The sequence below is a fragment of the Phyllopteryx taeniolatus genome, chromosome 8 (assembly GCF_024500385.1).
Source record: "Phyllopteryx taeniolatus isolate TA_2022b chromosome 8, UOR_Ptae_1.2, whole genome shotgun sequence".
NCBI lineage: Eukaryota > Metazoa > Chordata > Actinopteri > Syngnathiformes > Syngnathidae > Phyllopteryx > Phyllopteryx taeniolatus.
The window spans coordinates 5054732-5069218 of record NC_084509.1 but is presented as its reverse complement, the minus strand read 5'-3'; the positions used below and the strand labels follow the sequence as shown (position 1 = coordinate 5069218).

General features: G+C 39.5%; 1 protein-coding gene across 4 annotated transcripts in view; it reads left to right on the top strand.

The window, feature by feature from the left end:
* Positions 1-1893: 1893 nt before the first annotated feature.
* Positions 1894-14487, top strand: part of LOC133481797 (clathrin heavy chain 1-like) — a 28086-nt gene continuing 15492 nt past the window's right edge. The window contains exons 1-9 of one of the 4 annotated variants that reach the window (XM_061780924.1): positions 1894-2253; positions 3527-3734; positions 7634-7902; positions 9374-9535; positions 9651-9764; positions 9948-10121; positions 13623-13820; positions 14004-14204; positions 14308-14460. In XM_061780924.1, coding sequence (XP_061636908.1) covers positions 2212-2253; positions 3527-3734; positions 7634-7902; positions 9374-9535; positions 9651-9764; positions 9948-10121; positions 13623-13820; positions 14004-14204; positions 14308-14460 — 1521 coding nt within the window. In that variant the 5' untranslated portion in view covers positions 1894-2211. The remainder of the gene's footprint in view (positions 2254-3526; positions 3735-7633; positions 7903-9373; positions 9536-9650; positions 9765-9947; positions 10122-13622; positions 13821-14003; positions 14205-14307; positions 14461-14487) is intronic. The other 3 variants (XM_061780922.1, XM_061780923.1, XM_061780925.1) reach the window with 3 other exon arrangements.

Sequence of the window (14487 nt, the reverse complement as noted above, 5' to 3'; positions counted from 1 at the left end):
CTGCACATCCTTCCCATCTCTATCCCTCTGTCTGGCCAGCCTGTATAGATCCTTTTCTCCTTCTTTAGTGTCCAACCTGCCATACATGTCATCATATGCCTCTTGTTTTGCCTTTGCCACCTCTACCTTTGCCCTGTGTCGCATCTCAATGTATTCCTTTCGCCTCTTTTCGGTCCTCTCAGTGTCCCACTTCTTCTTAGCTAACCGTTTTCCTTGTATGATTTCCTGTACTGTGAGGTTCCACCACCAAGTCTCCTCCTCTCCTTTCCTGCCAGAAGATACACCAAGTACTCTCCTGCCTGCTTCTCTGATCACCTTGGCTGCAGTGGTCCAGTCTTCTGGAAGCTCTTCCCGTCCACCGAGAGCCTGTATTACCTCTTCCCGAAAAGCTGCACAACACTCGTCCTGTCTCAGCTTCCACCACATGGTTCTCTTCTCTGCCTTTGTCTTCCTAATTTTCCTCCCCACCACCAGAGTCATCTTACACACCACCATCCTATGCTGTCTAGCCACACTCTCCCCTACCACTACCTTACAGTTGGTAACCTCCTTCAGATTACATCGTCTGCACAAGATGTAATCCACCTGTGTGCTTCTACCTCCGCTCTTGTAGGTCACCCTATGTTCGTGCCTCTTCTGGAAAAAAGTGTTCACTACAGCCATTTGCATCCTTGTTGCAAAGTCTACCACCATCTGTCCCTCCAAGTTCCTTTCCTGGATACCGTACTTACCCATCACTTCTTCATCACCCTTATTACCTTCACCAACATGTCCATTACAATCTGCACCAATTACGACTCTCTCTCTGTCTGGGATGCTCAGAACTACATCATCTAGCTCCTTCCAGAATTTCTCTTTCACCTCTAGGTCACATCCTACCTGTGGGGCATAGCCACTAATCACATTACACATAACACCCTCAATTTCAAATTTCAGCCTCATCACTCGATCTGATACTCTTTTCACCTCCAAGACATTCTTAGCCAACTCTTCTTTTAAAATAACCCCGACTCCATTTCTCTTCCCATCTACACCATGGTAAAATAATTTAAACCCTCCCCCTAAACTTCTAGCCTTACTGCCTTTCCACCTGGTCTCCTGGACACACAATATATCAACCTTTCTCCTAATCATCATGTCAACCAACTCCCGAGATTTTCCTGTCATAGTCCCAACATTTAAAGTCCCCACATTCAGTTCTAGGCTCTGTGTTTTCCTCTTCTCTTTCTGCCGAAGAACCCGCTTTCCACCTCCTCTTCTTCTTCTTCTTCTTTGACTTCGACTTCGACCCACAGTAGCTGAATTTCCAACAGCGCCCTGCAGGTTGACGGCGCCGGTGGCGGACGTTGTTAACCCGGGCCACGACCGATCCGGTATGGAATTCTTTGGATGAACGCTCATATTTGTTTGGCAAGGTTTTAAGCCGGATGCCCTTCCTGACGCAACCCTCTGCATTTATCCGGGCTTGGGACCGGCCCAAGCCCGGCCTACAGTTTGCACTGACTTGTGCCCCCCATAGGGCTGCATTAAGTTTTGGATTTCATGACCTGATGCAAATTGACAGTTTGAACTTTTCAGATTTGTGTGCCTTTTTCCCTCATAACATTTTCCGCTGTAGAGGTTTTGAATTTATGTTGTTAATTCAAACTGCAAGGACTTGCCTCATATATATTATATATATAAAATTTATATATTATATATAAATATATATATTTAAATATATATATATATATATATATTAAAAAAAAATATATATATATATATATATATATATAATATATACATTATATATATAATATATACATTATATAAAAGAATGAATGAAAAGCGCAAAAAAGCCAATATCAGCTCAGGTCTGGATTCAGTGTCCTTCCAGAGCTGCTTTGATGCTTCCGGATCGGGAAGCCACTCGAAAATCGTTTCCGCCGCCATTGCGGATTTTGGACAAGAGATCAGCCGTAGTCACATCCGCTATCCATTGATGCAGTGCGGAGAGTGCAGAGAAAAACCTGACACATTGAGCATCCCTACAGGCACGACGTTTGGGTGGCACTTTTAAGCTGTGCATTTTTTTTCGTCTTTTTGTCTCCACGGAGTCGTTCCGACCTACACGTAGCGCAAGGAGGTCGTAAGCTAGCGCGGTGCTGCTGCTCTGCTAGCTAGCACGGCGGCCAACATTTCGGCACTCTGGAGAACACGGAGGGAAACACCATGTCGCAAATCCTGCCTATCCGCTTCCAGGAGCACCTACAGGTATGTCAATAGTTACGTGAAAACGCGAGACTGCTGTTTATATTGAGTTCCTCACAACGAAGTGGTGTGACAGCTCGCTAGCCGAGCTAACGTCAATCCCCGCAGCAAATGAATGACCTCCCCTCCCCCGTTTAGCAGTAGCTAACAAATAGCCTCCATTATTATACCGATGACACCGGGCAGCCGAATTCGCATTTTAACATCACTTTGTCTTGCACTTGCGAAAGAGACATCCAATTTCACTAAACCATTGCGCCGCACTTCAGTTTTAAGTCAGTATGATTTTGACCTACACACGTCTTATAAAATGTTAGTTTGTACCGTCATGAATGGTCGTGAGGGATGCAAGCAGTCACGTCATCTAATCGCAGCTTCGTTAATAGGCACTTGAGTCACACGGAAGTTAAATAAAAATGACGCCTTCAGTCATCGCTGTGGTTCATGTTACATATGTGGGTAGACGTTTCGATGTCAAATTCGCACTGCCGATTATGACAGCGACGATAAATCCAGCAAGCTGCGAAGCCGTTTTCAGTCAGCTGCATTCTGACTCAAATCATACAGAACCCTCATAGTTGTACACATGATTTGCTGTACACACAAATTGGAGAGGTTACAAATTTTGTTAAGGAAAATATTTAGGTATCAGTACTTAGTAATAAATATTAAATCCATAATAAAAAATGGATGAACAGTTACACATTCCGTGAAGATGTTTACTTTTTAGTAAATCAGCTTAGTATATCAGCTTGTATCTCTGTCATATATACTTCGGGTGTAAATATTTTTTCTTCACTTATGTAGTGTTCTGCCAAGATATGTATAAGCTAGAAACTGCCAAACTGTGAGACTAAGTTATCATTACATTTTTATAGTATCATGAGTTAGTCTGCAGTTCTCACCACTGTTTGCAGTGTGATGACTATCTCATGCATCAGTGGTTAATTACTGTTCAATTAATCAGATGGAGTTGACATTTCATCTAGTTAGTGTAATTAAACAAAATGCACAGAAAGTGAGAATGTGTTCTCAATACAACTGTAACCTATTCAAATAGTCGCTGCTCTTAATCCAATGTATCCCAGCAGGATACAATTAAACAAAAGTACGAGCATCAGCGCTGCTCAAACTTGGACTAGTTATTTCAGTCTTTGCAAAAAGCAAAAATTTAAACTACTGTGATGTGTCAACTATACTGCCATAAAGAACTTATCGACTGGCACTGTTAGTGTTTTATCATTTATATTTTATTAAGACAGTCTTCATATTCCAGCTCCAGAACCTGGGCATCAACCCAGCCAACATTGGGTTCAGCACTCTTACCATGGAGTCAGATAAGTTCATCTGCATAAGAGAGAAGGTGGGTGAGCAGGCACAGGTTGTCATTATTGACATGGCCGATCCCAACAACCCCATCCGTAGGCCCATCTCTGCAGACAGCGCCATCATGAACCCTGCCAGCAAAGTTATTGCCCTTAAAGGTAAATAAATGAAACCCTAAATGGTACATTATTTTATAAAGGATCGTGATAAATTTCACTTCAAATGCAAAACAAAATAGTTTCAGACTTACTTGAAAGCTTTTCTGTACACACAGGTCATCTGTGTAATTAATCAGTCGTTAGCAATTTTGATGTTCACATGTAGGCCACCTCATTTGTTTGTCAAGACATGTAAAATAATGTAATCTATGTGTAGTTTTATATGTGTGAATTATCAGTATGCTACTATTTTGTAAAAGCGATGTTAAAAAAATGTCATGCTGTCATGAATGCTTTGTCTATTTTTGTTTTTGCTCTTTTTTCGTTTCCTTAATGCTTGCTTATGTTTGCAGACGGTGAGTTGAATTTTACAAATCATGAGTTGTCAAAGTGTATTCCTGTGTGGACTTGTCTTGAAACGAATGCACAATACTGGTCATAGTTTTAATGAATGCTTGAATTGAAAGCACAAGCCTGGCATCATAAAAATAACGGTGTCATGTGGGACTTAGTACAGCACATACAGACTTAGAATTTGCTTCAGATAAGCAGCCCTTGTAATGGACAGTCAAAACGTATAGAACATACAAACCCCAATTCCAATGAAGTTGGGATGTTTTGTAAAATGTAAATAAAAACAGAATACAATTATTTGCAAATCCTTTTCAACCTATATTTAATTGGATACACTACAAAGACAAGCTATTTAATGTTAGAACTGATAAACCTTTTTCTTTTTTTAATCAAATATTCACTATTTTGAATTTGATGCCTGCAACACGTTCCAAAAAAGCTGGGACAGGGATATGTTTACCACTGTGTTACATCAGCTTTCCTTTTAACAACATTCAATAAGCGTTTGTGAACTGACCACGCTAATTGTTGAAGCTTTGTAGGTAGAATTATTTCCCATTCTTACTTTATGTACAACTTCAGTTGCTCAGCAGTCTGGGGTCTCCGTTGTCATATTTTTGTGCTTCATAATGCGCCACACATTTTCAATGAGAGACAGGTCTGGACATGTGCAGAATGTGGCTTGGTATTGTCTTGCTGAAATAAGCATGGAGGTCCCATGAAATGACGTTGCTTGGATGGCAGCATATGTTGCTCCAAAACCTGTGTGTACCTTTCAGCATTAAAGTTACCATGACGTGGGCACTAAGACATCCCCATACCATCACAGACGCTGGCTTTTGACCTTTGCGCTGATAACAATCAGGGATACTCCTTTTATATCCAATCATGACACTGACCTGTTTCCACCTAACCTGTTCACCTGAGGAATGTTCCAAATGGGGGTTTTGAGCATTCCTCAACTTCCCCAGTCTTTTGTTGCCCCTGTCGTAGCTTTCTGGGAAAGTGTTGTAGGCATCAAATTCAAAGTGAGATAATTTGTGCAAAAACACAAAATATTAACATTCATCAATTTGACCATTAAATATCTTCTCTTTGTACTGTATTCAATTGAATATGGGTTGAAAAGGATTTGCAAATCATTATTTTCTGTTTTTATTTACCTTTTTTTTACACAACGTCCCAACTTCATTGGAATTGGGGTTTGTAGATGTATATTAATGAATTTAAGTGAAATAATATTTGCCAAACAATAACAATTGTGTTAACTAAATAAATTTGTTAGCAAAATTAAAATAATTGTACAGTTTGTACTCTTCAAATTAGTTTTCAGGTGAAGGATCCTTTTCGAAATAAAATGTGCTCTGTTTTGTTTTTCCAAGTTCTTCTTTCTGTAGTTTCATCATGTTCAACGGAGAGATGCATCCTTTTTAATGGATCTTATCACTTCAGTTTCAGGAGTTTCTGATAAATTTTGTCAATTCTAGCCAGAACCTCTAGAATGTTGTTAAAATAGTTTGTGAAAACTGTTCTTATACAGTATCATACAACTACTGCTGCTGCTGCTGCTACTACTACTACTAATAATAATGTTAAAAGAATAATACAGTACTGTATATGGTATTGATATCGTGCCTTTCAAGGGACCTCAGGACACATTGATACAATCCTATATATACAATAACTATATGACACAAGAATAAAAAAAAAAACACTCTACGAGTGTTATAGCAAAAAAGGACAAACATTTTCATCAGGACATTACATATATTATTTATTTTTGTACAATAGCTTTATTGATTTTTCTTTTACTAATTTTATAAAGTACAGTGACAATAAGCATTATATATGTTTAAATAGGAATTGAACTAAATTTGTTTCCATTTTCTTTAAACACTTTCACTGATTTCTGGACTTTCCACTTTTAAGCAATATCACATTATATTCTGTCTCTGAACTACGAAAACGTTTTTTCTTTTTTAATTAATTTTACGACATCCTCCAATTGTGACTAATTGTATTCACTCAGATACTGTGCACATTAGAAATTACTGGGGATTTGGTTACGGCTTTATACTGTATATAACCTTTCAGAACACAAAAAACAGTTGATGTGAGTGCATTTGTCCAGCATCCTTTCCCATCATTACATCTGTCAGTGTGCTTTGTAGTCTCCTTTTGAAAATCTGCATTCAGACCTAACCCAAAGTTTAACATCCCTCATTTTATAATTATATACTCATTTGTGTTCTTTCTCTAAAATGGTAAGCTACAGTGCTTCGTGTTTTCTGTAGATGCAGCTTCTTAACTGATCAGTTTTGAGGCAAAATTACTTTAATCATTGGAATTTAAAAAGAAAAAATACAGATGGTTAGCAGGCATATTTGACATTGGAGACATTCAGACAGAAAAAAACACTGTTTTAAAATAAAGTTTGCTTATAGAATAATGCTTTTGAATAAGGCGTCCCAAGGTGCTTGGATGCTGAAAGATGAACTCTATGTAAATACTAAAGAAAAATAAGTGTTAGCATTTTGATTTGCTGCATTCTTCCTTGATGAACCACATTTTGAAAAATAATAAAAAAAAATCTTTTTTTCTTATTTTTAACCGCAAAATTATCTGTTTACACTGAAGTTGCTTCTTCCGCAATGCTTGCCTGCCTCACACACACCTTGCTCCACTCGCAAAGCTGCTCTGAATGATTAACCATTTGATTGTCAGAGTCATGTCATGTGGCAGGCGTTAACAATGCACACAATTGGTCTTTACATTCCAAGTGTGCATAACATAAGATAGCTACCTGAAAGCTGTGCATGTTAAAATGATATTGCTTGTCGAAATAATCTAATAATAGGTCTGGATCCTTATAAATGCGTCTGGATCGGATCCAGACCAGAGTCTTCTTATGAGGACCCCTGGTTTAATATGTTTCAATCAATTACAAATATTGATGGCATATATTAAGAGACAATTTCACTTAAGTGGAATGGTGTCACAATACTATCCTACATTGGTTTGACTGCAGAGAAAACAAATTTAATTTCTCTGTCATTGGAATGTGCCCAACAAGGTCATTGGAGCAACACCAATGAAGATGAACTGTATTGAGACCTAGAAATGTGCAGTTCTTTTTCAGTCTGAGCACAGTTTGGAAGTCTCTTAAGCCATAAATTGGGGGTTTTGTCCACATTATACCAGGGGTTTCCATATTCAGCATTGAATGTGCGAACGTCAATGCACTGAATGCAGATCTACCACAATGTGGTTGCCCTGTCGTTGGTCTTGCCTCTTGATTTGACACTGCCTTGTTGTATAGTGCTTTCGTGTCACTGAAAGCAAACCCTAACTACCTACTCGAACAACTGGAATTTGGTTATACCAAATGGTATCTGTCCTCTCCTCTCCCCAAATGTCTGCTGTGGGTGCTGTGTGGTAGTTTAGATTACTCAATTGTCTGTTTTAAATACAAATAATAGTTATCTTACAACCTTGTGGTATTAAAAATTGTCAACTAACGTGAACCTTGACTTGCATACTTTCAGCGGCCAAGACCCTACAGATCTTCAACATTGAAATGAAGAGCAAGATGAAGGCTCACACAATGACGGATGACGTGACCTTCTGGAAGTGGATCTCCCTAAACACTGTCGCCCTGGTCACAGACAACGCGGTCTACCATTGGAGCATGGAGGGCGACTCTCAGCCAATCAAAGTCTTTGACCGCCACTCCAGCCTGGCGGGCTGCCAAATCATCAACTATCGCACTGATGCTAAACAGAAATGGCTACTGTTGATCGGCATTTCAGCACAGGTACCAACTGTTTGGTCGTCAGCTTTTCTACAAACCAGTTGAGAGAGAGAGAGAGAGAGAGAGAGAGAGAGAGAGAGAGAGAGAGAGAGAGAGAGAGAGAGAGAGAGAGAGAGAGAGAGAGAGAAAAAACCCGGGTCCTCAGAACTGTGAGGCTGACGCTATATTAATTAAAAAAGAAAAAACGTTTTCGTAGTTCAGAGACAGAATATAATGTGATATTGCTTAAAAGTGGAAAGTCCAGAAATCAGTGAAAGTGTTTAAAGAAAATGGAAACAAAATATATATATATTTTGTGTGTGTGTGTGTGTGTGTGTGTGTGTATATATATATATATATATATATATATATATATATATATATACATATATATATATATATATATATATATATATTAGCGTCAGCCTCACAGTTCTGAGGACCCGGGTTCAATCCCCGTCCCTGCCTGTGTGGAGTTTGCATGTTCTCCCCGTGCCCGCGTGGGTTTTCACCGGGCACTCCGGTTTCCTCCCACATCCCAAAAACATGCATTAATTGGAGACTCTAAAATTGCCCGTAGGTGTGACTGTGAGTGCAAATGGTTGTTTGTTTGTATGTGCCCTGCGATTGGCTGGCAACCAGTTCAGGGTGTACCCCGCCTCCTGCCCGATGACAGCTGGGATAGGCTCCAGCACGCCTGCGACCATAGTGAGGAGAAGCGGCTCACAAAATGGATGGATGGATATATATATATATGTGTGTGTGACCCCTCTTTGATTTCTTATTTCTTTTGCATGTTTCCCATCATCAAACAAATTTAAATATTAGTCAAAGACAACACAAGTAAACACAAAATCCACTTTTTAAATGTTTTTTACGAACAAGGGAGAAAAAAAATTCCAAACCTACATGACCCTGTGTTCAAAAACCTTCCAATGTGGCTGAATTACAATTCTGCAAAGGTGAGTGTGCCAAAACTCCTCCACAGCGCTGTAAGAGAATCATTGCAAGTTATCGCAAACGCTTCTACCTTTTTCCATTCTTTAGTAATTAGCGGTAGAACATAGGTAAGTTTTACCAAAATTCTAAATTGTATCATGGACTTCTGCCATCTAGTGTCAGTTTTTATGGGCATTAAAATTGTTCTCAGGCCTCTCTGAAGCCTATGGTGCAAAAAAAACGTAAAAGACGTAAAACTACGTCTTTGGGATTAGGTGATCGAGTTTTAAAAGACGTAAAACTACGTTTTTGTTATTAAATGGGTTACATAACGATTTTCAACATTTATCAGTTGGTATTGAATAGCATAGGGAAATCCTTAAGCTCCGGTGGGATGCATCGTGATCTATTCTAGTTAGTGTAGTAGTTTCACAGTCAAGTTTAACCACATTACACATCAGTGTATCATTCATGTGCTGCATATTTGATGTGCGTATTTATTAATTTATGTAAAGTTATGTATACAGTTTATTTTGTTTTGGTTTTTGTTCTCCAGCAAAACCGCGTTGTTGGAGCGATGCAGTTGTACTCCGTGGACAGGAAGGTTTCTCAGCCCATTGAAGGTCATGCAGCAGGCTTTGCACAATTCAAGATGGAGGACAACACAGAGGAGTCAACTCTGTTCTGCTTTGCTGTGCGAGGACAGGCAGGCGGCAAAGTGAGATCATATGCATGGGGCCTAATTGATACATCTTTTTGATTTTTTAATTGTGTCTTAAATATATTGCATTTAAAGTGGATAATTTTTCATGTCAATGTTTTTTTGCTTTTAGCTCCATATAATTGAAGTCGGCACTCCACCAGCTGGGAACCAGCCATTTCCAAAGAAGGCTGTAGATGTATTTTTCCCTCCGGAAGCCCAGAATGACTTCCCTGTTGCAATGCAGGTACAAAATATTTCTATTTTTTAATCTAAGACTGTTTATATATATATAAACAACTGTTATTGTGGCATTAATGTAACATATTTATTGCTGTATTCTGAGTCAGACCTTTGTCTTACACTAGCCTCATTTTAACATTAATTTATAGAAGTGGCATTCAAATTATGTTTTTTTGTGTGCTTTTAGATAAGCTCCAAGCAAGATGTAGTCTTTCTCATCACCAAATATGGCTACATCCACCTGTACGACTTGGAAACTGGCACCTGCATCTACATGAACAGGATCAGTGGGGAGACCATTTTTGTCACTGCCCCACATGAGCCAACTGCCGGTATCATTGGGGTCAACAGGAAAGGACAGGTATAGAGAATTTGTTTTTGCACATAACCTTCACTGCATTTGAGTTCTTGGACCTCTGTTATCTACTGTTTGCCTAAATAGACTACGCACACACCACTTCCGCATTTGAGGTGAGGTTGCGTGCTAACTTCCAGTCGCCAGTCAAATTCATAGCGATAATAATGACAGCAATAGACTCATCAAAGTATACTCTCTGTTTGCTGGAACTACATAAAGTTTTACCATGAATGACTAATTACCTATAATTGTTAGTTATCCAGGTGTCAGCAAAGCGATCAAACGATTCTTATCTCATTTAACGAGCCTTTCACAGATTCACAGCACGTACATGGAAATGTACATACGTGTGTTTACTTAGGACTTAACGACTTTGAGACACTCAACTCATCTTGGAATAACAATCACAGCTATAACAAAGTGCTGTACATAAAAATTAAACATAGACTACAAACACTCTATTATCGTATCGTCACATCGTATGTTGCAGAGACAACGAAATTGGGGTTATGAAAACATAGAACACAACCAATAATAAAACAATAATAATGACAAGGATATAGTACTTTCAGGGTCAAATTTCTCACAGTTCGATTGTTTCTTGGTCCCCTATGAGTGACCAGAGCTTCGTGACAGCAGCGGCTGTCAGTGGATTGGCCGGCCAGAGCTAAGCGGTGCCGACTCTTGTTGCTAGGGCTGGGCATCGATAAGAACGTCACGATTCGATTCAATTTCGATTATTTAGGTTTCAATTTGATTTGATATTGATTCTTTCGGTTGCAGTGCAATTAGATTCAATTTTTATTAAAATGCAATTAACAATTCAGTAAGAAGTGGAAATACATGAAAAAAAAGAGTAAATTTTGACTGTTTTAAAATGTTAAATTTTAATGTCATGATTGTAAACATGTCGTATGTTATGTCACTTTTTTAAAGCAGTAAAACATCTGGGGGGGAATGCACCTAACATTTGTGCAAATGGATTACAAAACTAAAACACTTGACAGTTGTGCATAAACACTGTAAATGGTAAGTGCATGTAAACTTAATATTTATTTACCCTTGGAAATTGTAATAAACACTGTATTGAAAAAGTGCATGTAAACTTCCATCCATTGTCAACACTGCTTATCCTGGTTACGGTCGAGGGGCGGTGGAGCCCATCCCAGCTGACTTTGGTCGAAAGGGGCCCTACACCCTGAACTGGTCGCCAGTCAGTCTCAGGGCACATATAGACACGGACAACCATTCGCACTCACATTCACACCATCACTGAGTGGTAACTGAACCGACGCTGCCTGCACCAAAGTCAGGCGAGTGTACCACTAGACCATCTGTGACTTGCATGTAAACTTAAACAATATTTTTTTTATAATTGGCAGGGTTTTAACTAATATAGGACCTAGTTAAGTAGCATGTTTGCAGCATTGTGACAGTTGCCGATACTTCAGTGCAGAACTCTATTTTGTAGATCATTTGATACTAATTCCCCACTCGTTAGAAATAAAATGAGAAGTGATAGTTACGTATGGGTCAGTTGCTCTGGAAGTCCAACACATCACATATAAGAGCCATTCTTTCTGCCGACTTCAATGACTCCAAAACCTGTGTCCTAACTCTGTATACAGCTTCGGGACGGCAATTTATGATGTTTTTTTCGTGTTGGTATGGCGTATCATGTTTCTAGTATCTGTCTTTTGTCTCTTTCGTCTAGTTTGGATTTACAGGGAAATCCAAAATGATCCCAAATGTTAGATTTGAGAGTAGAAGTTGTTGGCGTCATACTGCTCCATACATCGCGAATCACTCTCAAAGTGATTCGCCCACCCTTACCCACCCCAACTTGTTGTTCCGATGGTGAAATTGTCTCTGCGAATGTGAGTCTTTCACATCTCTGTGGAGATATTTTAGTCCACTCTTCCTTGCAGAATTGTTTGAATTCAGCAAAAATTGAGGGTTTTCGCGCATGAACGGCTTTTTTAAGGTCATGCCACTGAATTAAATTGGATTCAAGTCTGGACTTTGACTAGACCACTCCAAAACCTTCATTTAGTTTTTTGAAGCCATTCAGAAGTTGACTTGCTGAGTGTTTTGGATCATTATCCTGCTACAGAACCCAAGTGCACTTCAGCTTGAGGTTACAAACTGATGGCTAAAGATTCTCCTACAGGATTTTCTGTTAAGGAGCACAATTCATGGTTCTATCAATCACAGGAAGTTGTCTTGGTCCTGACGGAGCAAGACAGCCCAAGACATCACAGTACCACCGCAATGTTTGACTGTTGGTATGATGTTCTTTTTCTGAAATGCTATGCTACATTTACGCCAGATGTAACAAGACACACACCTTCCAAAAAGCTCAACTTTCATCTCGTCAATCCATATAATATTCTCCCAAAAGTCTTTGGAATCATTCAGATGTTTTGGAAAAGTAAGATGATCCTTCATGTTCTTTTTGGTCAGCAGTGGTTTTGGACTTGGAACTCTGCCATGGATGCCATTTTTGCCCAGTCTCTTCCTATCGTTGAGTCATGAAGACTGACCTTAACTGAGGCAAGGGAGGCCAGCAGTTCTGAGTTTTGAGTCATGGCTGTTCTCTTGGGGTAATCTTTGTAGACTGACCACTCCTCGTAAGGTTGACCATTGTTCTTTAATTTCTCCATTTTAAGTTCTGCCTATGGTTTGCTGGAATCCTAGAGATTTAGAATTGGCTATTATTACCGTTTCCAGACTCACAGATGTCAATTACTTTATTTTTAGACTGTTCTGAAATTTCTTTGGATCATGTCATTTTTTTAGATCTTTTGTCTGACTTGATTTTGTCGGGGCATATTCTGTTTAAGTTATTTTTTTTTTTTATTATTGAAAAAGTCTGGAAGTAATCAGGCTTGGGTGTGATCAGTGAAATTATCCAAAAATGGTTAATTAATGATTTAACGAGGGGGTAATTACTTTTTCACACAGGACCAGGTAACTGAATAGTTTTTTTCCTTTATCAATGAAATCACCATTTAAAAACGGCCTTTTAAGTTCTCTTGGGTTATATTTGTCTATTTACATTTGGTTGATGATCTTAAACATTAAAGTGAGGAAACTATGCTAAAATCTAAGAATTTGAGAAGGGGCCAATACTTTTTCATGGCATTGTATGTGTCTTGTGATTGTCTGGCGACTAGTCCAGGGTGTATTATACCTTTCTCCCACAGTCTGCTGGGATAGGAAGATTGTGCGCCCCTCAGGAGGACAGGAAAAATGATTGATAAGAGGGAAAGATTTGCAAATGCCCCAGACTGTAGGAGCACTTTTCGTGAGATATGAAACACAGAAGAGCTCAGTTTGTCCACGCAGACTTGAGTCTAATCCTGTTATTGGTCTTAAATCTACTTACGCATACTAAATATGACACAACACCACAAGAATTTGAGGTAATCTGTCAATGTAAAATACAAATGTATCAAACAGATTAAGGTATGCAACTCAGAAGTGCAAAATGTGCTTCTCCAGGTTTTATCAGTGTGTGTGGAGGAGGAGAACATTATTTCCTACATCACCAATGTGCTCCAGAACCCCGACCTGGCTCTCCGCATGGCAGTCCGCAATAACCTTGCCGGTGCTGAGGAGCTGTTCGCCCGCAAGTTTAACACTCTCTTTGCTGCAGGGAATTATTCAGATGCTGCCAAAGTGGCAGCCAATGCACCCAAGGTACAGTAAAGTGCTACCCTTTTTACTTGAGGCAAAGTCATAGTTCAATTAATCACACCTTCTGACTGACACTGGCACATAACATCACAACATTCATCTTTGCCAGCACTCCTCCTAAATTTTAATTAAGGCGCCCTATTGTGATTTAATTTCTGTAGTTACCCATCTGCTGTCTTTCTCCAGGGTATACTAAGAACACCAGACACCATCCGCAGGTTCCAGAGTGTTCCTGCTCAACCAGGCCAGCGGTCACCATTGCTTCAGTACTTTGGTATCTTACTGGATCAAGGCCAGCTTAATAAATTTGAATCTCTCGAGCTGTGTAGGCCAGTCCTCCAGCAGGGCCGCAAACAGCTGCTGGAGAAATGGCTAAAAGAAGACAAGGTCTGTGTTCACTGGGTGGTTTTATAGCAGGCAATCCTTTTGTCTACTGGAATAGGCTTTTAGCACTCTCTTGACAGATTTATCTGCTCTGCTTTGCGTACAGCTGGAGTGCTCAGAGGAGCTTGGAGACCTGGTGAAGTCGGTGGATCCCACTCTCGCTCTCAGTGTTTACCTCAGAGCAAACGTCCCCAACAAAGTCATCCAGTGCTTTGCTGAGACTGGCCAGTTCCAGAAGATAGTACTGTATGCCAAAAAGGTTTGTTTAGATGTCTGACTTCATGTT